Source organism: Nomascus leucogenys, chromosome 15 (genome assembly GCF_006542625.1).
Source record: "Nomascus leucogenys isolate Asia chromosome 15, Asia_NLE_v1, whole genome shotgun sequence".
NCBI classification, from domain to species: Eukaryota; Metazoa; Chordata; class Mammalia; order Primates; family Hylobatidae; genus Nomascus; species Nomascus leucogenys.
Window position 1 is genome coordinate 64,417,819 of NC_044395.1, and position 23,068 is coordinate 64,440,886.

Below are 23,068 nucleotides of genomic sequence, written 5' to 3' on the forward strand. Positions count from 1 at the left end.
CCGCCTTCTACGGAGACTGTGGCTGTGCCCCAGACGTCAGCAGTGTAATTATGACTGCTAAATTCAGCCCAGACCCCAGGCTCGGATGCCTTGGTCTCAGCTGTCATTTGCAGGAGGGAAGACTGCAGAGGCCTAAGGACCCTGGCTCTGATAGTGCACTTTGAACTCTGCTTTATCCAGAGCCTTTCCCTCCCCACTGACAGTTGCTCCTAGCTGCTCTCTGGCCATAGAACGTGCTGCCACCTCTGAGGAGAGTCTGTGCTATACTGTGGGGATAAGGAGGAGTAGGGCTGGCCTCTTGAAAGCCCACGACTTCCAGGGAAGTCGTGAACATTTTCATTTTGGACAAGTCCCAAAATGAAAATGAGCTAAGGATCCTCACTTCCTATGCCTGTGTCACATGCTATTCAGAGCATTATCCACCGTCTAGAAAACCTCTACGTTAGGTTTGCATTGACCAGAAATCCTTGGCAGGAGTTTTTGCTTTTGCTGTTTTCCTTGTCTAACTCCGTATGTGAAGTATGTTTGAATATTCATTTCCATGGTTTTTATACCACCTCTTTCTAACCACACTGATCTACATATTTTCCGTAGAACAAACCAGGCATTTTCATGTCTTCCATAGCTTTGTTGATGCTTAATATTCTGTAGACATCCCTCCTCACACTTTCTTCCGTGTTCTCGTTGATGAATAGTATGGTTGTCTACTGGTCACTCAAACTAGAAAGTGTTATGTCTGATGACTTCTCCCTCACTTTCCACCAAGCCCTGTCTTTCTTAGAATTTCATCTTAAGCCCATTCTCTCCTCTGTCCGCACTTCTCTAATTCAGGCTTCATCACTCTCACCTGGACTATTATAACAGCCTTGTTGGTCTTCCTACCTCTAGGATCCCATCAAACCAGCCTCCACCTCACAAAACCATGTCACTTTCCTGCTTTAAAACCTTCAGTAGTTCCCACTGCCTATAAATTAAGACCAGATGTTTCACCCAGCATGCAGTCACTCTGAAGTCCATCATAAATCTTCTGCCACCAGTTTCCAGGAGAGGATGAGGATGATGGTTTGCTTCAGGATTGGGATCATCCTGTGGGCCTACCAGGAGGATACCTGCAGCCAAGCAGGCCTGGGAGACAGGAACTGTCTCTGCCTGTGGCCCACTGAACTGTTCACTACCTAGCATAGCTTTTCCTGCCTCCAAACCTGTCCTCATTCACTTTGCCTGGAATGTCCTTTCCCCACTTCTCCACCTATCAAACTCCTACTTAGCCTTCAAGATCCAACTCATTTATATCTTTAATGTGTAACTTTCCACGGTTTGCCCACATGAAGTGAATCACTTCTCACTCTGTTCCCCCACAGCAATTTTAGGAGACTATTTTATTGTTTTAAAGATTGCAATTGAAGCTTCAAAAAACAGAGCTTAATATGAATCTCCTCCTTACACACCCTCATCCTCTTGCTCCTCTGATTCTGTTGCTGGTGGCCGTGACCAGAACTCTAACCTGGGAAGGCCATCCAGTCTCCCTTCTGTCTATTAAGGAGGTAGGGTAGCCGGCTCCCTGTTCAACACCCCATCCACTGTGGGAAAGAATGGTTAGTAATAGTAATCGAAGGAAAAATAACAACAGTTACCATTTTTTGATAAAAGCTCTGGACTAAGGCTTTTCTCTTTTAATACTTAAAATAACTTGCCAGGTGCGGTGGCTCACGCCTGTAATCCCAGCACTTTGGGAGGCCGAGGCGGGTGGATCATGAGGTCAGGAGATCGAGACCATCCTGGCTAACACAGTGAAACCCCGTTTCTACTAAAAATACAAAAAATTAGCCGGGCGTGGTGGCAGGCGCCTGTAGTCCCAGCTACTTGGGAGGCTGAGGCAGGAGAATGGCATGAACCCAGGAGGTGGAGCTTTCAGTGAGCCGAGTTCATGCCACTGCACTCCAGCCTGGGCGACAGAGCAAGACTCCAGCTCAAAAAATAATAATAATAACTCTGCAAGTTAGGGACTCTTATTATCTACATTTTCCATATGCATAAACAAGGGCACCAAGTAGTTCGGTAACAACCAAGGTTCACCACTAAGTGGCAGAGCCATTGTGTTATTATAGCTATGATTAGGATCTCATAAGCATAATTCCAGTGTATATCCCCAGAGCTCTCTAGGGTCTACCCTGTCCTCTGTAGGGTCTGGAATAAAATAGGTAATCTAGAATGTTGGTTGGTTGGTTGAATGAATGAATGAATGAATCAGCATTCCACCCATTGAACTTGCCTTCAGGTGTAAGAGGGACTGGCTGAATGTCTGTAGCTTATGCCAAGAAGTATGGATTTTGTCTCATCTCCTAATGCCCAGCTGTACACAGACATGTTCCCTCCCACTCAGTAACAAACTGCCTGGAACTCTTTCCTGGCTCATATTTACAAGAGAATGTGATAAATTCCGTATTGATCCCTCCTGTTCCACTGTAAATTTTGCAAAAGATGATTAAATAGAGCAATAGAGTCTGCAGGCATTGTGGCTCAATATGTTGTGGACTGGTGTATCGACCTCCTCCATCCAAAGGCAGCCAGCGCCTATCTCTGCTGCCCCAAACCAGTAATTAAAATCCTGTGAGACTGGGATTTAAAATCCAATCATATCCCTGAATCAAGCCTTCTAGCCTCCCCGTGTGACGAGTGCAATAAGGTAACGGCAGGAGCATGTTTATGTCTGTGTTGAAGCAGTCCCCATAGGGTGGGTAAGAAATGGAGACTTGGGTAGCCCTGCTGGCTAAATCATTTCACCCTGACACCACAGCCACTTGTAAGACAATCTGTAGGTTCATAAACAAGTCCCAGCCAAAGACCAAAACTCAAGGTATAAGAGCAAAACGTCATGCACAAAAATCCACAAATTCTGTTTCACTGTACACTTATATTCCCACAGCCAGTAGTAAGTTTAAGCAAGTGATTTGGCCTTGATTAAACTGTTACTGGCCTTTAGTAACCAAACGCATTTTTGAATTTCCACAGGAACTCCGACTTAATCTAAACTAAAGCCAGCCTTCTGTGTGCTGAGGCCTGTAATCAAAGCACAAGATACTACTGAAATAAACTTGTCCATCTCCCCTCAGCTGGATCAGGAACTCCTGAAAAGCAAGAACAGTATCTTCTTACTCACTTTTGTATCCCTAGCACCTACCATGGTGCCAAACACATAGAAGACTCAAACAGTATCTTTGAATGAACGGATAACAATTAATCTTGAAAAAAAAATCCGTAAACCAGTATATAAGTAGGAAACCTCCTAAGCGGTTGTCCATTTAATGCTTGAACACTTTCAGTGCTGGAGAGCTCAGTTGCTCTTGAGGCTGCTCATATTCTATTTTTGGATGTTCCGATGGTTAGAAATTTAGCCAAAATCTGCTTCTAAGGGTTTGAATATTACCCTTGGATTCATGTAGAATTAATCTAATCCCAATTTAACATGATGGCCCTTGAAATATCTGAAAATGTCAGACAGGTTCTCCTGAGCTCTTTTCTCCAGCCTAAACCCTCTACTTCTTTAAACTATTTTTCTCACGTGGCCTGTAAACCCTTTCCTGTCTCAATCACATTTCCCAGAACAATCCTCACTTTCTCTTCCAAACCTATGACTTCTTCCTATTTATTTCCACTAACTTGCATCATATTTGCTTTAGCTCTTAATGTCAATCTTCCATCGGGTGTATTTGGTACCCTTCCCACCTTAATTACATCTGCAGATTTGATGAGGAAGATGTCCCTGTGATATCCATGTCATAGATAAACATACTGAACAAGGACCAAATGTTTGCTGCCACTGGAAACTCCTTTCAGACCTCTGATCCATCAGTGACCCACCTCCTTGGGTCTGGTTAGTCCATCAGTCATTTACTAGCATTCCATGTGGTACTGGCATCCAGCCCACATTTCTCCATTGTGACCACAAGATTATCCTGAGACATCCCATCAGATGTCTCATGAAGTCCACATTTGGCCTAATTGTACTTGATTGAGCAAATAGGTCATCCTGATAAAGGAGAGGTTAGTCTGGCATGACTTGGCTTCTGCGAACCCATCCTGATGCCTAATAATCGTCATCATTCCTTTTCTAGCCATTCACAAAGCATTCTTGTCATACATCTGATTGTGGAGACAAGACCTATGTGTGAAAGTCTGTGATCAGGTAATAACTAGTGGTTCAGAGGAAGAAGTGATCTGTAGGCTTGAGTGGCCTGGAAAAGCTTCAGGGCAGAGAATATGAACCCTAGTCTGCAAAACATAAAGTCTGAGTGATGGGCAAAGATGAGTTTGGCACCACAGAAGAGAACAGTGGTAGCCCAGTGTAGACCAGTCCTTCCAGTTGGTGCTGAGGAAGTGAAAGCTACGGGGTGGGCAGAGGCTGAGACAGTGTAGGTGGAAAGAGCCCTGGACTAATAGGTGTGGGTTCTAGCTCCCACTCTCCTACTCGTAGTCTCTGTGACCTTGAGCTCTAATTTCCCTTCCCCAGGCTTCTCCACTTCTCCGGTCCTTTTTTCTTTAATACTCAGTGTAGTATCTTCTGCTGTTCTCCAGCTGGTGCTGTGGTTTCCCACCTCCTCAGCTACACAATGCCTAGCTCCCTTGTACCAGGGAGGTAGGGGGAAGAATCATCATCCTCATCTCCTCACTCCGCTGTAGTATAATGACATTATTTCTATCCCTGTCTGTCTTTCACTAGTCTGAGTTCTGCCCAAGGGCAAGAACAAGTCTGATTCCATACAGTGGAATGGGGAATGTCTGGATCCGTTCCATTAAAACTCTCTCTGTTCCCTGAACGTTAGAAATCTGCCTCCCTGAAGGCAAGGGATCGCATCAGAGCATGTCCACTGGGGGGTTGGGACTTGTGGATGACCTTCTGGGAGGTCAGTTAATGTGTGTCACCATTCCCCTGGCCCCCAGACAGGGAAGACCTGAATGGGAGGAAAGGAAGCCTCATTTTGTCCCCTTTCTACAAAGCTGTCTATCCCAAATCTACCTTTAGAAATGCCCCTATCTTGTCTTTGGAGCATCTGAGCACACTGGAAGGGAGGAAAAAAGATGATTTTTCTCTCTTTTTGAGTCACCAGGCCTTTGGAAGGCAGCATTTTGTAGTGGAAAACCAGACCTGGCTTCCTTTCCTAAAAAAATACTTTTTATTATGTAAAATATCAAACATGTACAAACAAAAATAGTATAATAAATCCCCATGTTAAATCCTAGCTTTACTATTTATCTGCTGTATGACCATGGGTAAATTATTTCAGTTTTCTGAGCCTCTACTTTCTCAGAATCTTTGTTTGATGAATAATTCAGACACTGTATATAAAGGCATTATACCCAACAAATGTTAGCCTGTCACCTTTCCCCTTGCTCTTCTGCTAGACTCAGTTAAATCATCTGTAAACTAGAAAAAATAATACGTCTCCTGCTGTCTTCACCAAATTGTTAAATCCATGGCCGTTGTCAGCACAGGATATGGCACATAACAAGTGCCCAGTAAGTATTTTTCATTACAGGGGTGAAGGGGGGGGCATATCTGCAAGTGTGAATGTCTGTGTACATACGTATGTTGAGCAGGGCTCAGTGGTGTGGTTTATGGAAAAAGCTCAAGATATCAGGAGACCAGAGCTCTGTTGCCAGTTCTTCTGTGCTTCCTGCAGCATTCTCAACAAGTCTCTTCTCTCTCACCTTCAGCCTCTGGGAAAGTAGAGGAGAATTGGCTCTGACTTGAGTAGCCCCTTACATACTGGATACGAAGACTAAAGCAAGATATGAACGTGGCAGGCCAGGACCCTGAGGTTGAGGGCCAGGAAACTGAGTGAGTAGGGAGGACACTAGGAGCCCAGAAGGGAGAGCACTGATCAATGGAGGAGGAGAGAACTGGGCCTTGAAGAATGGGCAGGATCTGGGTAATCGGAGAGACCACAGGTGGGGACAGAGTGGAGCTGAGCATGGAGACAGGGAACGTGCATGGCTTCTCATATGTAGTCATCCTGCCACTCACTCTCTGAATGTTTCCTTGATGGGGAGCTCATAGCCGAAAAGAATAGATCAGTCCACATTGACATGTCTCTGATCATGGGAAGGATTTCCCATAATTAGAAGTTTCAACAAAAACTTCTAATTTGAGATAGTCAACAGACTGCTGAAATAGTGACAATGAGGATGAAGGTGGTAAAGCCACTAGCAGTAAATACGGAAAGCAAGAGTGAATGTAAAAGTTATTACAAAGAACATTGTACACCTGTCTAATCCTTCTTTCCAATCATTTTTGAACTTGTTAATCTAATTAGTCCTCACAAAGCCCTTAGAGGTAGGTGGGGCAGCAGTCTTTACCACCAGGGAAGTAGAGCAAGTGCCCTGGATCACACAGCTGAGAGAGGCAGCCTTCACTGGCTCCCCAGCCCAGTGCTCTTTCAGAGGGGAGGGCTGAGTCATGGGACCTGCAGTGGAATCGTATCACTAGAATATCAGTGTGCTGACAGAACCGGGGGTGGGGAGGGGCATGAATGTCAATCTTAATAATAATAGGCCAACACATTTGTATAGGGCATTTACTGTTGTTTTGTTGTTGTTGTTGTTAAGCCCTCTTATACATATTATCTTATTTGAGGTAGGCAAGGGCCAGGACAGAGTAGTGTCAAGGGAGGAGGGAGTGACAAGCCTCCTCCCACCCCCTCTGCTTATGAGCTTTTCCCACCAGCACAGAGAAGATCTGAATCCCACCTCCCTAGGTGGGATTCAGCACTCTCCCTAGGAAAGGCAGGTGGGCCTCTCTCTCCAACCACTTCTTCCCCACGTCCCACCTACAGAGCATAGAGGGTACCGGGGCCTGACCTGACCTCTTCTGCCAATCAGGCAGAGAGGCTTCTGGGACCAGCAAAGAAACTGGGGACTTTGGTCTATAGGAAAAAGGTACATGGTTTTGTACTTGCTATCAGAAAGGTTCTCCTGGGGCAGAAAGAACAGCCGTGTTCTGTGTGGCCTCAGAAGATGGCACCTGGAGAGAATACGGTTCAATCATCTGGCAAATATTATTGAGCTCCCATCCCATGCAGGGATATATAGCAGTGTATCAAACGCAGTGTCTGGCTTCTAAGAACTCTCAGTCTTAGATGAGACAGACTTTAATACAGGGTGACCAATGCAGTAAGATGGAAGCCGAAAGACCTACGGGAGCAGAGAGGATGGTACCCAGCCTGGGGTGGAAGGGAAACAAGGAAGCCTTCCTGGAGGAGAAGCCAGGACTGAGTCTTAAAGGATGAACAGGTGTTTTCAGAATCAAGATGGAAGTGGGGTTGGTGAGAGAATCTGGGGATCATATATGAAAAATCTACCCTCAGTTAAATGGAGGACACCCCTGGGAGAGCCATGCGCTTGGGGCTGGGTACTGGGGACATTTAGAGGAGCCAGAATGACCACCTGTTTGAGATGTAGTAGAAGGGAGTATCTTCTTAGGGAATTAGAAGAACTCACCATTTTTCCACTTGGAGAGTCAATAATTGTGTCAAATCAAAGGCAGGTACTGAACCAGAGAAGAAGAGTGGGCTCCCTTAGCACCAGTGAGCCAGGCCTTCATTCCCACCAACACCATTGTCATGCTTTACCTTGCCCTGGGTGATGAGGTCCAAACCAACCATCGTGGCACCAATCAGCATCAGCCCCACGACCACCCACCCCCCCACACTACTTTCCTGGCCCAGGCCCTATTGACAGATCCCCCAGAATCTGAAGGAATTCAAGACAAATGGTTAAGAGGATGGAGTTAATAAAATTTGAAAAATTGAGGCCTGTCACTCCACTAAACTTTTTTCAATACCACTGACAGAAACATATTTCCCCAATGAGTGACCTTCCACAGCTGTAGCAGGCAGGCGCAGCCGCAGCAGTGCTGCCAGGAAGCCAGTCTGCTATTTATCAAATATTATAAGCTGGGACACACTAATCTGGAGAGGGAGAGGAGGGGAGGGGTCCTGTACCACACTGCCTGGGGTGCTCCAGGTGTTTGCCCCAGCCCCAGACAGCCAGTGGGAGGTGACGGATGGCCTGCGATTAGCACTCCCCACCTCCATCCAGCCCTTTCACTTGCTCCCAGAGGCCTGGCCCTCTAAACCAGCTGCTCGGCCCGAAGGGGCCCTGGGTGGGAGGCAAGGGGAGGTCAGGCCAGGGCACGGGCCATCCTGATGCCCCTGGAGAGGGCAGGCGGGTGAGGCCCAACGTGGTTATTTATTGGACTGTAATGGTTTGTGGCCGTTGGTCGTGGAGGTGAAATCGATCAGTGGTAGAAGTCAGGTTCTATCAATTATTACAGCAATTAGTCAAGTCAGAGCGAGGGTGCAGGGCTGGGGTACTAATATTAGATGGACACTATCCATGGTACCCCTGCCTCAGCCTTCCTAAAGTGGGAGCAGACGTGCTGCCCTGAGGCTCCAGGACCTTGGGGGGAGCCTTCCCCATGAGTGGTCAGGTGGAGCCTGACCTGAGAGCCTCCTGGGCTGGAGACAGGCGCCGTACTGCTTTAAAAGGAGCCCCTGTGCTGGCTGGCCCAGGTGCAGAGATGTCCTACCTGTCCCCATCCCATCCTTTATGAGAAGTGACACGACTCCTACTAGAAATTACTCAGTGGCCAATGTTTATGGCACACATTTTTCATTCTGTAAGCAAATATAGATCACTGACAGCACTTGTTTGAAGAGGCTAATCTCACTCTCTGTTCGTTCTTCCACTGTCTTCCTCTGTCACCTTCTCTCCTCTTCCCCCTCCTCTTCTCTCTCCCATTTCTTTCTTCCTATCCATGTTTCTGCTCTTCTGTTTACCATTCTTCCCCTTCCAGAGGTCTCTCCCTAACCCTCCCTTCCACTGCAGCTCATATCTAGTGACAGAGCTCCCCTTGAGGCTAAGAAAGGAGAGACCTTTCCACTGCTTCTTTGCCGCTCCCTTTCTGCCTCTGCTGTGGTTTAGCTCTGGGGGGAGGGGAGGATGCTGTCTGCCACTGGCCCCTCAGCCCTTGCAGAGCCCCTCAGTGCTGAGTGCCAGAGAAAGCACCTCAGTGGGGCTGAGCCAGGAAGACTAGGCTAGGCGAACAAGTCCCTGAGCACTTTGTTCCTTCCTGAGCTCCACAGTGCCACCTGTCCCTCCTTCAGCACACTGATGATGTTCAGCCTGTGATCTCTTGTCTCCATGAGCTCCTGGAGAGGTGGAATTGTGCTGGACTTGAACTCTAGGTAGCACTTAATAATCTTAAAGACAGGAAGAGGAGTCTGCAAAAGAGACAGAAGAAATGGTCACAAGAGTGGGATGAAAACCTGAAAAGTGGTTTTATAGAACTCAAAGGAGAGAGTGGCCAAGGTATCAGTTGCTACAGAACAGTTGTGAAATATAAAGAGGGAAACTGTTCATTGGCTCTGCCAATCCTTCATCATCCTGCACACAGAGGCTTGCAGATATAAGGTGCCCAGTAAGTGCCAACAGAGTGGAAAGAAAGGATGAGGCTCCAGCTGAGCTTCTGAGGACTTGCCCAGTAGTTAGGAAGACCACAGACACACTCCTTCCTAGGGAGTTTGCACTTTGTCCTGAAAGCAAAGGCCAACTGAAGGCTTTTTCATCAGGGGTATATTGTGGCTGCCCTCATGAGAGTAGAGAATTGGAGTTAGGAAAACCTGGGGGTGGTTTTTACTCCTAGTTCAAGCAAATAAAGCTAGCCTTGTGGCCTTGGGCTAGTTATTTCACTTTTCTGAGCCTGTAGCTTGAGGATTTTGATTCCTATCCCTCAGAAAGTACCGAGCACAGTGCCTGGCACAGAGTAAGTGCTCAATAAATACCAGTGTTACTATTATTACATCATGACTCCAATTATCTGCCCAGAAGACATGAAAACATACATCTACACAAAGACTTGTGTGTGAATGTTCATGGCACTGTTTATATAATAGCCAAAAAGGGGAAATAGCTTAAATGTCGATCATCACCTGATAAACAAAATGTAGTATATCCACAGAATGGAGTATTACTCAGCCATGCTACCACATGGATGAACCTTGAAAACATTCTGGTAAGCTTGAAGAAGTCAGACACAAAAGGCCACATATTATACACTCCATTCATAGGAAGTATCCAGAATAGGCAAATCCATAGATAGAAAGTAAACTAATGGTTTCTGGGGCTGGGGGTAGGAGGAGTGTCTGATGATAGATAGGGAATTTCTTTTGGAGGAGGGTGAAAATGTTCTGGAATGGTATATTTTAAACCACTGAACTGTATACCTCCTTTCCTTTCTTTTCCTTTTTTCTCTCCTTTCCATTTTTTAGACAAGGCCTTGCTCTGTTGCCCAGGCTGGAGTGCAGTGGCATGATCCCAGCTCACTGCAACCTCTGCCTCCTGGGTTCACGCAATTCTCGTGCTTCAGCCTTCCGAGTAGCTGGGGTAACCGGCATGTGCCCCCATGCCTGGCTAATTTTTTTTTTTTTTTTTTTTTAGTAGAGATGGGGTTTCACCATGTTGGCCAGGCTGATCTCGAACTCCTGGCCTCAAGTAATCCGCCCACCTTGGCCTCCCAAATTGCTGGGACTACAGGCATGAACCACTGTGCCTGGCCTTGAATTATATACTTTGAAAGGTTTAATTTTATGGTATGTGAATTGTATCTTAATAAAAAACAACATATTTATCAATATTCTGCACTAAATTCCTGTTAGAAGATAGTACTGTGTAAAAAAAATTAGTTTTTTCTTATTGATAATAAAAGTTTCCTTCACCTGGATTGTATTTCTTATGTCCTGCCCCTTCCCCCTCCACTTCCCACATCTCTATAGAGCTTTAGCCACTTCCTCCGCCTCTCAGGCAGACAGCCACATGTAAATGCTTAATAAATGATTACTGTTGTTCATAAGTTGATAGGGTCTTTTAAGAAGTAGAGACTGTGGCTGGGCATGGTGGCTCACGCCTATAATCCCAGCACTTTGGGAGACCAAGGTTGGAGGATCACCTGAGGTCAGGAGTTTGAGACCAGCCTGGCCAACATGATGACCGTCTCTACTAAAAATACAAAAATTAGCCAGGCAGGCATGGTGGCACAAGCCTGTGATCCTAGCTACTCAGGAGGCCGAGGTGGAGAATCGCTTGATCCCAGGAGGTGGAGGTTGCAGTGAACAGAGATCACGCCACTGCACTCCAGCCTGGGCAACAGAGTGAGACCCTGTCCCCAAAAAAAAAAAAAAGAAAGAAAAGAAGAAGTAGAGACTTGTGGCTGGGCACGGTGGCCCACACCTGTAATCCCAGCACTTTGGGAGGTCAAGGCAGGAGGATTGCTTGAGCCCAAGAATTCAAGACCAGCCTGGGCAACGTAGTGAGACCCTGTCTCTTAATATTTTTTTTTTTTTGAGGCAGAGTCTCGCTCTGTCGCCCAGGCTGGAGTGCAGTGGTGTGATCTCTGCTCACTGCAAGCTCCGCCTCCCGGGTTCACACCATTCTCCTGCCTCGGCCTCCCGAGTAGCTGGGACTGCACCCACCACCACGCCTGGCTGATGTTTTGTATTTTTTTGTATTTGTATTATTTTAACAGGGGTTTCACTGTGTTAGTTAGCCAGGATGGTCTCAATCTCCTGACCTCATGATCCGCCTGCCTCGGCCTCCCAAGGTGCTGAGATTACAGGTGTGAGCCACCACTCCTGGCCAAAAAAATTTTTTTAATTAAAAAAACTTTTTTTTTTTAAAGTAGAGACTTGCAATAGGAATACTTCTGTATTATGATATAAATGTTTTCACATACTGGATTGAGAAACACTGGTTTTTACTGTACATCAACAATGGTTGGACACCCACCCTGAGCCATGCATGCCCTGTGCTAATTGGTTTCCCAGCCGGCCCTTTCTATCCTATGGCAGGGACTCAGTCTTAACCTTCTTTACCTCAGACAGTACTTCCTGAGCAAGAGAGAAACTCAAAAAATACTAGATAATTATTACCTTAATGTTCTGTGTAACACACGTTTATTGAGCATCTGCTGTGTACAAAGCAGTTTTCTAATTATGTTTCTGTCTTCCTGCCCTTCCCTAAAGGGCAGGGCCAGATCTGATTCTTGTGCATCCTCAGGCCCCATTCATTCAGGGTCTGCCGACTTGAATGGAATGGATGGTTTTTGAAGAAGAGAGTGAGGTGCTTACACTTGGGCTTTGGGAAGGCTGTGACAGCACAGAGAGTCAGAGTGACCTTTCCTCCATAACTGCCAAGGCTGGCACAAAGTAGACACTTGATACAGGCTTGTCAGCTGCCAGTACTTAGAGAGAAGGTAGATACATGGCCCCAAGCTAACCCCTTCTTCTTGTTATACTCAAAGTTTTTGTCCTTAAGTCACAGGAACTAATGATTGGAGGAAATACCCAGCCACATACACTCACCCACCAACAGCCAGAGTGGCACAGACAGGTTGCTGGTGGTGCCCATGCCCTTCCAGGGGACTCAGCTGACTCAGACAGATAGGAAATGCCCAGAGGTAAGAGAGCATAAAAGAAGAGTAGCAGAAAACAGAAAGAAGGGGAATCATTTAATTGTTATTTGGTGTATTCTCTGCCTTAGAAAGGAACCCTTTATATGGCTTCATGAATGAATGTTTATCTGTATACGGATATGTTGGAAAATATGGACATTTTAATGAATACATGTATGAAATTGTGTGTTTACATGTATTTGTGCCAGGGTATATTAACCTGTGTATTTGTTTGGCATACTTTCTTAGCATGTTCAGCTGTGTGTATTTGTGTATGTATAACACATCTATGTGTGTATAGTATGTTATTGAACATGTGTGCACGCACATGTAGGAGCCCCAGTACCATGTTTTTCCACCATTTGTAGGTGTCCATGGACATTCCCAACATAGAAATCAGAGCCTTAAGCCACCTCCAAGGGAAGGCTGAGGTCCCACTGATCGTTCATAGATAGAGCCTCTGACTATCCTTCTTCTCTTGCTAGGAGCCAACCCCCTGCAGAGGAATGAAATGGGACACACACCCTTGGATTATGCCCGAGAAGGGGAAGTGATGAAGCTTCTGAGGACTTCTGAAGCCAAGGTAAGTCTCAGGGAAGGGAGGAGGCCTGTGGGTACTCCAGGCATCATTTAATCCTTCACTCATTAAATTATGTCAGGCTTTACACCAAAGGCCAGTTCTCCTTAGGTGATTATTATCTGTTTAAATACAAATCCAGCCCCCAGTCTCATCAAGAATAGGAAGCTGCCCCTATCATGACCAGGGAGCGGCCTTGGCCACTTCTGGCTTCTGAGCATTACCTTTAAATTTGGTTTATGAAGTGATGGATCTCCCAGGCCCTTTTCAGAGGAGGGGGTGCTAGCCAGACAAAATCCTTAGCCCAAGCAAAGATTTTAGTCATATTTTTCCTAGGCCTCATGTGTTCTACAGCCTCATCAAACAATCTTTTCTCATCATCACTCTTTCTAGAACTATTCGTTCACCCCTCCCCTCCACACACACTCCAGAAAGCCTAGTATAGAATCTGAGCCAAAAAATCCTCCATTCTAATTCTGTTTTCCCAACCAAACTTTTGAACTCCCTGAAAACAGGGCTAAGTCTTCCACCTCTCCCAGCCACAGAGCTGTAACTCAGGAACTACTGGACAGAATCCAAGAACTAGAATCACAAATCTGAGAGCTGGCAAGGACCTTAGAAATCAAGTCCAGTGATGGGAAATCTTACAAAAACATAAGCCAATAAATCAGAGGAAAATTGAGTTGTTCGAGTTGAAGGAGAGAGATGGACTAGAGCACTGCCCACGTGGCCTGCCCTTGTGAGTGAGTTAGCATCAAAACTGAACATAATAGGCTTGACTACAGGTCGTGTGGCAGGACAGGGACTGGAAGACCTGGTTTTTTACTTTTGTGCCCTTTCCAGCCTCATGGAGTCTGTTATCCACAAATTGGCTGAAGTACCTTGAGATGATTCAGTGTGGCAGGTCCCACCTAGTGGCAAATATTCTCTGTCTTGAGTCCAAGCACTTAGCTCCCTGGACTGACACTGAAGAGATGTGGGTTCTGATCCTAGCTTCACCACTCACTGCCCATGTGACCTTGGGCTACCACTTCCCCTCATTAAAGCTCAGTCTTCTGTGATATGAAAACATTGTACTAAATGGTTTCTAATGTTCTAGGCAACGTATGATTGTCTATGGATCAGTCAGGATAAGCTAGATTATACTATTGTAACAACCCCAAATTTCAGTGGTTTAAAACAAAACAAAATAAGATTTATTTTTGCCTTATGTTGCGTGTTCCTTGTGGTAGTGGGTGAGGGGCAGGCTCTGTTCATCCTAGGCACTTAGGGATCCCAGCAGGCAGAGCAGCCCCCCACTGGAATGTTGCTAGTTGCTTGCCAGAGGGAAAAGGATGCTCTGAAGGGTCTTACATCTGTAGTTAAATGCTCAGCCTAGAAGGAGGATCCTTTTCTTCCACTCATTATTCATTGGCCAGAACTAATCCCATGTTTTAGACCAATCATAAGGGGGCCAAGAAGAGTAATCCTACCATGTGCCTAGAATGGGAGAGCTGGAAATATTTGGTAATCAACATGAACCATGCAGAGTTTGCCTCCCTGGTATTTTTAGTAACTGTTTTGCAATAGTTTCTCCTGGAGAAAGGAAGGAATTAGGAAGGGTGACTAGCTTTTCACAACCCATCCCCAGGGGCCCTTGTGACCAGAAAGAACTACTAAATTTCAGAGGGCAAATGCTTCTCTCCTTTTGTTCAGATTTTTCTGTCCTAGGAGCAGGTCGGGAGGTCGGGTCAACTTCCTTAAGTGCCTTAAGGAAATCCCTCAGCACTGTTGCGCATAACCTTAGGGACTGCACGCTCATCATCAGCTCCCCTTTCAAGCCCAGTGGCTTTTCCCCGAGAGACCAACCCCGGACTTGGCCAAGAGTACCTGTGGCTTTTGAGCTTGTGTGACATAGAGCAGGTGCTGGTCTGGCCACTGAAGCAAGAGAACAGGCCCCTTAGTGCCAGCGCTGGTGGAGGGGTTAGGCCCACTGAGGGACCATTCACAAAATTTAGCTGCCCAAGGGAAGTGGCTTGATGTTGGCCACATTAATACAGGGCTAATGTCCAGAGTGAACAAATGGCGGTTGCAATCCCCTGTGCCAGTCAGACCCTTCTGGAGCATGGAGGGCAATTACAGACACCATATTCGAAGTAGACATTGATCTCTTAGAATCTGTGCAGAGACGGGCAGTAGGGTGGCAAGAGGAACTGTGCCATGAGAGAAAGCTGATGGCAATAGGGCATCTGGCCAGAAGAGGAAGAGCATAGAAACAGCTCTGAGTGAGAGGGAATGAGATTTATTCCATGGCGGAGCCAGAGTGGCTAGGCTTATTGGGCAGCAGCTTCAGGGAAGAGCCCCTAACACAGCTGTCCCACCATGGAGGGGCTGCATTAGAGGCTAAGACCACTTGGAGCCAGTCCAGGGATTCCCTAGCTCGCAGCTGGAAGACCATTTCATGTGTTGTCACCTCTGTGCACTTGATCCCTTCATCCAGTCTGGACTTTCTCCATTCTGAATGTGTCCACTGAGCATCTCCACCTAATTGCTTTGCTGTCCCACCATATTCGACCTATGTGAAGCACCCCTCAGGCCTCCCTGGATGCCAACGGCATTGGCTTTCTCTCAGTTGTTCAGCATCTACTTGGTCACCCATTCATTCTGTTCTTCGTTTTTCCTCCAAACTGCAAAAAGCTTCCTCTTCAAAATTGTGAGGCAGGCTTTTGTGGGAAGAACACCATTTTAGACCTGGTTTCTTCCCCCTCTGCCAGTAAGTAAGAAGCAGCTGCCTCTGAGTTCAGGCCCTGCATCTGTAACATAATGACTCAGGCCTGGAGGCTGCTGAAGCTCCAGCCTGGGCCCCATCTCCTGGCTCTTTGTCTAGACATGGGTTGCTGTCACTCTGATCTTTTTTTTTTTTTTTTGAGACGGAGTCTCGCTCTTTCACCCAGGCTGGAGTGCAGTGGCACAATCTCGGCTCACTGCAGGCTCCACCCCCCGGGGTTCACGCCATTCTCCTGCCTCAGCCTCCCTTGTAGCTGGGACTACAGGCGCCCGCCACCTCGCCTGGCTAATTTTTTGTATTTTTAGTAGAGACGGGGTTTCACCGTGTTAGCCAGGATGGTCTCGATCTCCTGACCTCGTGATCTGCCCGCCTCGGCCTCCCAAAGTGCTGGGATTACAGGCGTGAGCCACCGCTCCCGACCCACTCTGATCTTATCTGGCTCCCCTTCTCTCCGCTCAGCATCCCCCTGCCACCCTGCTCAGCCTCCTCCACCTCCACCTACCACTCTGTAGTCAAATTATGCTCATAGAAAACTTGTATTAAAGTCATATGTCCCACTATAGAAGTTTTAGAGATACAGAAAAGTAAAATGAAGAGAAATAAATAATATAGTACATATTTACAAACGACATCTATGTGCCAGGTTCTGGGCTAGATGGGAAGAAGACTGATGAGTAAAACACTCAAGGAGCTACAGTCTGATAGGGAGACAGGCAAGTAAACCATGACACCACTGAGTCATCAGTGGTATGACTTATCAAGGAAGACTTCCTGGAAGAGATGACAACTGAGCTGAATTTAATTCAAAGACTCTAGCCCTCCTACCAAGACATAACCACTATTAATATTTTTAATTAATTATAACAATAATAGATACTGTTTTTATCAAATGCATCTAGGTAGTGTGCCAGGTGCTCAAATACATATTTTTCTAATCCTGTAGCAAATCTGTGAATTAGTTCTTGTTACCCCTGTTTCACAGATGGGAAAACTAAAGCTGCAGGAAGGCAAGCAGATGATTTACAGAAAACCAAGTTGTTATAAGTGACTATTAGAAATTGAACAATAGGTTTCCTCTTATGAAACTGTATTAGCCTTCTCTGGATCATATCTATGTATAGTTACATAGATGGCCTTTTTTGTAAAAAATGTGGTTAACAGTCCACCATATATACCAGGAGTCTCAAACTGGCAGCCACATTTTATATAGCCACCCAGAGTTTTCCAAAAATGTGAAGGTAATGCCTTGGGGATTGGGAGTGTGCACTGTCCAGCCACAGGGCCCCCCATTCCCTCTTATATTATGTCCTTGATTATCAGACACTTTTGTTTCCTACTTGGCCCTGAAGGAGTTATGATCCTATTCTATATTTGGAATTTGGTTTTTATTCACTTAATATTATTGGTGATTTTTCCATTTAAAATTATCCATAAGCCTAATTTTTAATTTAATTCTGCCCTTTAAAATGCATCATTTACCCTAGAATCTCTGTCACCTTAAGTGGTCTGAATGATGTGTCCCTCACTGTTGGCTTCCTCAGTTCTCTCAGCATTCTCTGTGCCGAAGCCTCCTTAGGCCCCCTGAGAATATCCAGAGGTGATGAGGCCCAGCCCCTGTCCCTGAGTTTGCCATCTGGCTGGGGGAGAGGCAGGCACTCTTAGCTCTGATACCTGCAGACTGATTTGTCTTAGGAGGGTTTGCAGAGTTGATAGAGTCTCCAAGAAAGTGTGGATCACCTCCTGGCAGAGAGAGCAGGGCAGGCTTCAAAGAGGAGGTAGCCTGTAATCTCACTTTGAAGGATTTCAATAGATGGAGAGTGTAATACTTAAAGCCAGGACCATTTTCATGTCTTAACTAAGAGACGAAGGAGAGGTAGAAATATATCTCTGTTGACATGATAGCAGATAAAACAAAAATATGTGGAGCTATCCCATGATGAATATTCAGCTGAGGGGAATGTGCTCGTGCCAGCCTGCATCTCCACTCCCAATCCTCACTGCACCGAGACTCACGAGGAATTTATTGCTCATTTTAATCACACCCAAAGAATGCATCGGCAGGAATATTAGGCAGATAGGCCTATCCTATATATTTTATTTGCATATCCCAGTGACAGGATCACAAGCACATTTCCTATCTGTATTTTTTCATTTGCTTCAGGGGTAACTGGGGATGTGATGCTCCCCTGGGCCCACATTCCAGGCTGAGAGCCTGGGTGCTCCTCTCAGAGCTGAGTGCGGCCCTGCAGGAGGGGAGAGGGGGAGCACACAGGAGGGTATGACGGTTATGTTCTTCCTCCCCTCGGCCTCGCTTAACCCATTCTCTGCTTTGCCTCTCATTACAGGCGCCAGCTTGCCATGTGCCTGGTTCTGTACTTGGCCCTGTGGCTTACTATGGTATGGGCCAGACACAGTGCTAAGTGCTTTTTAGGGACCAACTTTCCCTTTTTTTAACTTTTATTTATTTTTCTTTTTTTCTTTTTTTTTGAGATGGAGTCTTGCTGTGTCGCCCAGGCTCAAGTGCAGTGGCGCAGTCTCAGCTCACTGCAACCTCTGCCTTCCAGGTTCAAGTGATTCTCCTGCCTCAGCCTCCCCAGTTGCTGGGATTACAGGGGCTACACCACAACTGGCTAATTTTTGTATTTTTAGTAGAGACGGGGTTTCACCATGTTGGCCAGGCTGGTCTCAAACTCCTGGCCTCAAGTGATGCACCCACCTCGGCCTCCCAAAATGCTGGGATTATAGGCACGAGCCACCATGCCTGGCCTTTTTTTTTAACTTTTAAAAGCTTTTTATTGAAATAATGCTTGTATAAGATACACATATCAGGAATGTACAGCTCACTGTATTTTCACATACAAGAGACACCTTATCGAGAAATAGACTGTTAGAAGCACCCCAAAAGCCTGCCTCAGACTCCCTTCCAGACTCATCCCCCAAGGGTAGGCATTATCCTGATATTTTTAACTTTTATTTTTGCATAATTTTAGAGATAGTACAATTAATTCCTATAAATCCTTCACCTAGAGTCCCAACTATTAACATCTCATCATACTTGCTTTATTATTTATGTACATAAATAATACATATAAGGATATATATATAATTTTTTTCTGAATGATTTGAGAATAAGTTTACACATGATGCCCCTTTACCCCTAAATATTTGTATGTATTTCCTAAAAAACGACGACATTTTCTTATAGAACCTCAGTATAATCATCAAAATCAGGGCATTAATATTGATATTAACTAATCTACAGATGTTATTCCTGTCTCACAAGTTGTCCTAATAATTCTCCTTACAAGAAAAGACGGTTTCAAAATCCAAGTTGCATTCGGTTGTCATGTCTCTTTAACCTTCTTTAATCTGGAATGGTCCAAAAGTTATGATGTGGAAATCAAAAAGCAAAATAAAACATAATGATCTGGAATGGTTCCTCAGTCTTTCCTTGACTTTTATGACCTTGACTTTTTTTTTTTTTTTTTGAGATGGAGTCTCGCTCTGTTACCAGGCTGGAGTGCAGTGGCGTGATCTCAGTTCACTGCAACCTCCGCCTCCTGGGTTCAAGCAATTCTCCTGCCTCAGCTTCCAGAGTAGCTGGAACTACAGGCGCCCACCACCACGCCCAGCTAATTTTTGTATTTTTAGTAAAGACGAGGTTTCACCATGTTGGCCAGGACGGTCTTGATCTCTTGACCTCGTGATCTGCCCACCTCGGCCTCCCAAAGTGCTGGGATTACAGGCGTGAGCCACCACGCCCAGCCGACCTTGACATTTTAACAAGTGCAGGTTGGTTATTTTGTAAAATGTCCCTCAATTTGGGTTTATCTGCTGTTTCATTGTGATTAAACTCAGATTATGCATTTGTGGCAAGAACACCCTGTGGGGTTTATTTTCAATCAATGTATCAAGTTGCCCTTTACTAGAAGCATTAATACTTCTAACAGATAGAAAGTTTCTGTTTTAAGTCTCATCTTCCTAAACAGACGGAACTCCCTGAAGGCAAGTCTTTCCTTATCTCCAGGTGGACGGTGCAGGCTTTGGAATCAGACTGCAAGGGTTACTGTCTGTCTCTACACTCGCTGCCAGTAGAACCTTGCTTGAATGTACTTAATCTCTGTACAATGGGGATGATGATACTATCAACTTCATAGGGCTATGAGGATTAAAACACCTAGTCCCAAATCAGTGAGTGCTAAAATTAATGAGTTGAAGTTTGAGGAGTAACAGGATATTTACACAGTGTCAAAGTCTCTCCCCACAAGATACTTTTTAATTACAAAGGGAAAAATAATAGTGAAGAAACCTGTGGCAGCTGCCACCTTAACCTAGTGATCGAAGTTAAGACTACCAGTTATGAGATAAATCAACATCACATGCCTCTGATATGATGCCTGTAGTAGCCTGTATTTATAGAGCCCTTACCAAGCTCCTCCCATCCTTCTTTCTCCTCTCCTCCAAATAGGATATATACATATCAAGTATTTTTCCTTCTCTGATGTACTCCACTGGCTAGCCTTTCACAAGGCTGGGCACATGGCTTATGTCTTTAAAATTTAGTCAGTCATTGCCAGGCATGGTGGCTCATGCCTGTAATCCCAGCACTTTGGGAGGCCAAGACAGGTGGATCACCTGAGGTCAGGAGTTCCACCTGAGACTAGCACAAACTCATTTTCTCACTTTAGCCACTCTTCGCCCCTCAACCTTCTCTCATCAGTCTTGTTTCTGATCCACCTAGCTATTTGCAGAGGAGTGACATGATCAGATTTACATGTTTAAAATATTGGCTTTAGCAGCAAAAGGAGGATGGACTGGAAGAGAGGAGAATGGAATCTGGGATGCCGACCTAGTGATTACCAAGTGTGAAGGGGCTGACACCTGCTTTGTGTCAGGCCTTCCTCTACAGTGATGTGTCCTTTGTGGAATAGTTTTAAGAGACTTTCAAATTCCTTGGGTGCCTCTCTCATCTCCCAGTCTTGTGTTCCCATCTGCTCTGCATCCCCTAGACTTCTTTGTTGGCACTCCTGGGCTCCTCTTTTATCATTCGCCTCCTCCAGGCATTCTCCATCGTCATCCCCACCCCCACCATCTCATCTGTTACCCCCTTGTTCCGTTTGTTGACCTCCCTTCCCAGGCCTCTATGTGATACCGTTTCAGGACATGGTAGAAGCCCCGACTATGATAGGAGTTACCGTCTGAGTCAGGGATTCAGGCGTATGGGGCATACCTGAGTTTATCTATGAGTAGCAGGTGGATTCTTTGGGCCTGACCTCCCCTTGAGAGGCAAACTGCAGCTTGGCCTCTCTTCTCTTCCCCCTCCATACCTACCTTCCCATTCTTGCCCAGGGTCTTGTTCTGCCTACTCCAGCTGCCCCCTCAGTGAATACACTGCCAGGTTCACTGTCAGACCTCTGCCCTGAGGGATGCCCAACAGTTGGGATGCCTGCCATATCCCTTCTGTAACCCTCCCCCGCAGAGCCACTCAGCCCAGCCACCCACCTCTAAGCAAAGCGAGCCCAGCTAGGCTTCGCCTCAGCCTCCCAGCCCTTTCCTGTAAATGCACTCACAGCCAGGAGGGGTGCCATATTAAATCAAGACTGATGGAAACCAGTGACTGCGATTATCCAGCCAAGATGCAGCATGGGAAGCTGGTCGCTGATGGCTCCAGGTGAGGGCTTCTGAAGCTAATTGTGTGTGGCTTTTATTAAGAAGATGCTCACTCCCCGACTCCTGCTCTCCTGGGTGGCTCTTTTACAGTTCCTCTCTCACCTCAGTGCCCTCTGCTTCTGCAGGCTGAATTCCTGCCTTCTCTTCTTCTCTAGTGGATCCCCATCAGAGCAGAGCCTTGAACTCGTCTTGTAGCCTTCCTCCCCATCTCCTCAAAGACAGGAACAATAGTATTTATAGAGCCGTTACCAAGCTCCTCCCATCCTTCTTTCTCCTCTCCTCCAAATAGAATATATATATATATCAAGTATTTTTCCTTCTCTAGTTTACTCCACTGGCTAGCCTTTCACAAGGCCGGGCACAAGTCAATTATTGCCAGGTGCGGTGGCTCACGCCTGTAATCCCAGCACTTTGGGAAGCCAAGACGGGTAGATCACCTGAGGTCAGGAGTTCAAGACCAGCCTGGCCAACATGGTGAAACCACATCTCTACTAAAAATACAAAAACTAGCTGGGCGTGGTGGTGGGCGCCTATAATCCCAGCTACTTGGGAGGCTGAGGCAGGAGAATTGCTTGAACCCAGGAGATGGAGGTTGCAGCGAGCTGACACAGTGCCACACTCAGCCTCGGCGACAGAGTGAGACTCTGTCTCAAAAAATATATATAAAAATTTTTTAAAAGTCATTCATTTCATATGTCTTTTAGCACAAACTCTGTGCTAAGCATTGTGAAAAGAGCATGAAGCAGTAATCTTCTGTCTGCCTGGCTTAATCTCAGTGTCCTTTACATTTTTATCAAGAAGTCTGATCCATTTTCTGAGGTTTTACTGAATTGGCATAGATATCTGGGACTCCAGGCTGGAGAGAATCAGAATGTGCTGAGATTTAGGCCATGGTTTGAATCTTTCCCAAGACCATCTAGAAAGCTCCTGGAAAACTAACCAGTTCACAGTATAACTTTCCCCACCCCACCTGTCACCTCCATAGAAGTCAAGGAGTCCTTTCCTTTGCCCAAGAAATAGGAATACCAAACAACCTAAAACCATGACACTGAAGAAGAGTTATAGGAAGTAGAAGTGTTTTCCCAGAGGAGACTTAGGGAGGCCACACTGGTCATACCCAAATCAACAAAGTGGAAAGAAAAGTTATGTTAGACTTTGCCTGTGGCAAAGGGAAAAGATACGTCGTGTGAGGCCCCACAGACCAATGGATGGAAGGTACCCAGAGGTGGAATTCTCTATCATTTAAGGAAAACTGAGAGCAAAGATGAGCTGTCTCAGGCAGTGGAGGCACCTCTAGAGCCGGGTGAGTGTTGAGACTGCACACTGCAGACCTAGGGTTCCTAGAGATGGAGCCTTGAGAGCCGCCTCTGGGGCAGTGTTAGCAACCAAGTGGACTTGGCTCCTGGCTTCCTCTTGAGCCAGAGTAACTCTTCTTATTATCTGCGGAATTCCACCCACAATTAAATTAGTTAAAGGATTCCAGTACCGAAAACAAAAAAGGCACTAGATTAGACAGTCTGTTACCAAAATGCAGTGAAGGAGAAGAGGA

The 23,068-nt window shown here is 45.9% G+C and overlaps 1 protein-coding gene across 2 annotated transcripts in view; it reads left to right on the forward strand.

The window, feature by feature from the left end:
* The window catches only part of CLPB (ClpB homolog, mitochondrial AAA ATPase chaperonin), a 143,955-nt gene that overhangs the window by 94,012 nt on the left and 26,875 nt on the right, over positions 1-23,068 (forward strand). For both annotated transcript variants that reach the window (XM_030829044.1, XM_030829045.1), the window contains one exon: positions 12,991-13,088. In XM_030829044.1, the coding sequence (XP_030684904.1) occupies positions 12,991-13,088 (98 nt within the window). The remainder of the gene's footprint in view (positions 1-12,990; positions 13,089-23,068) is intronic.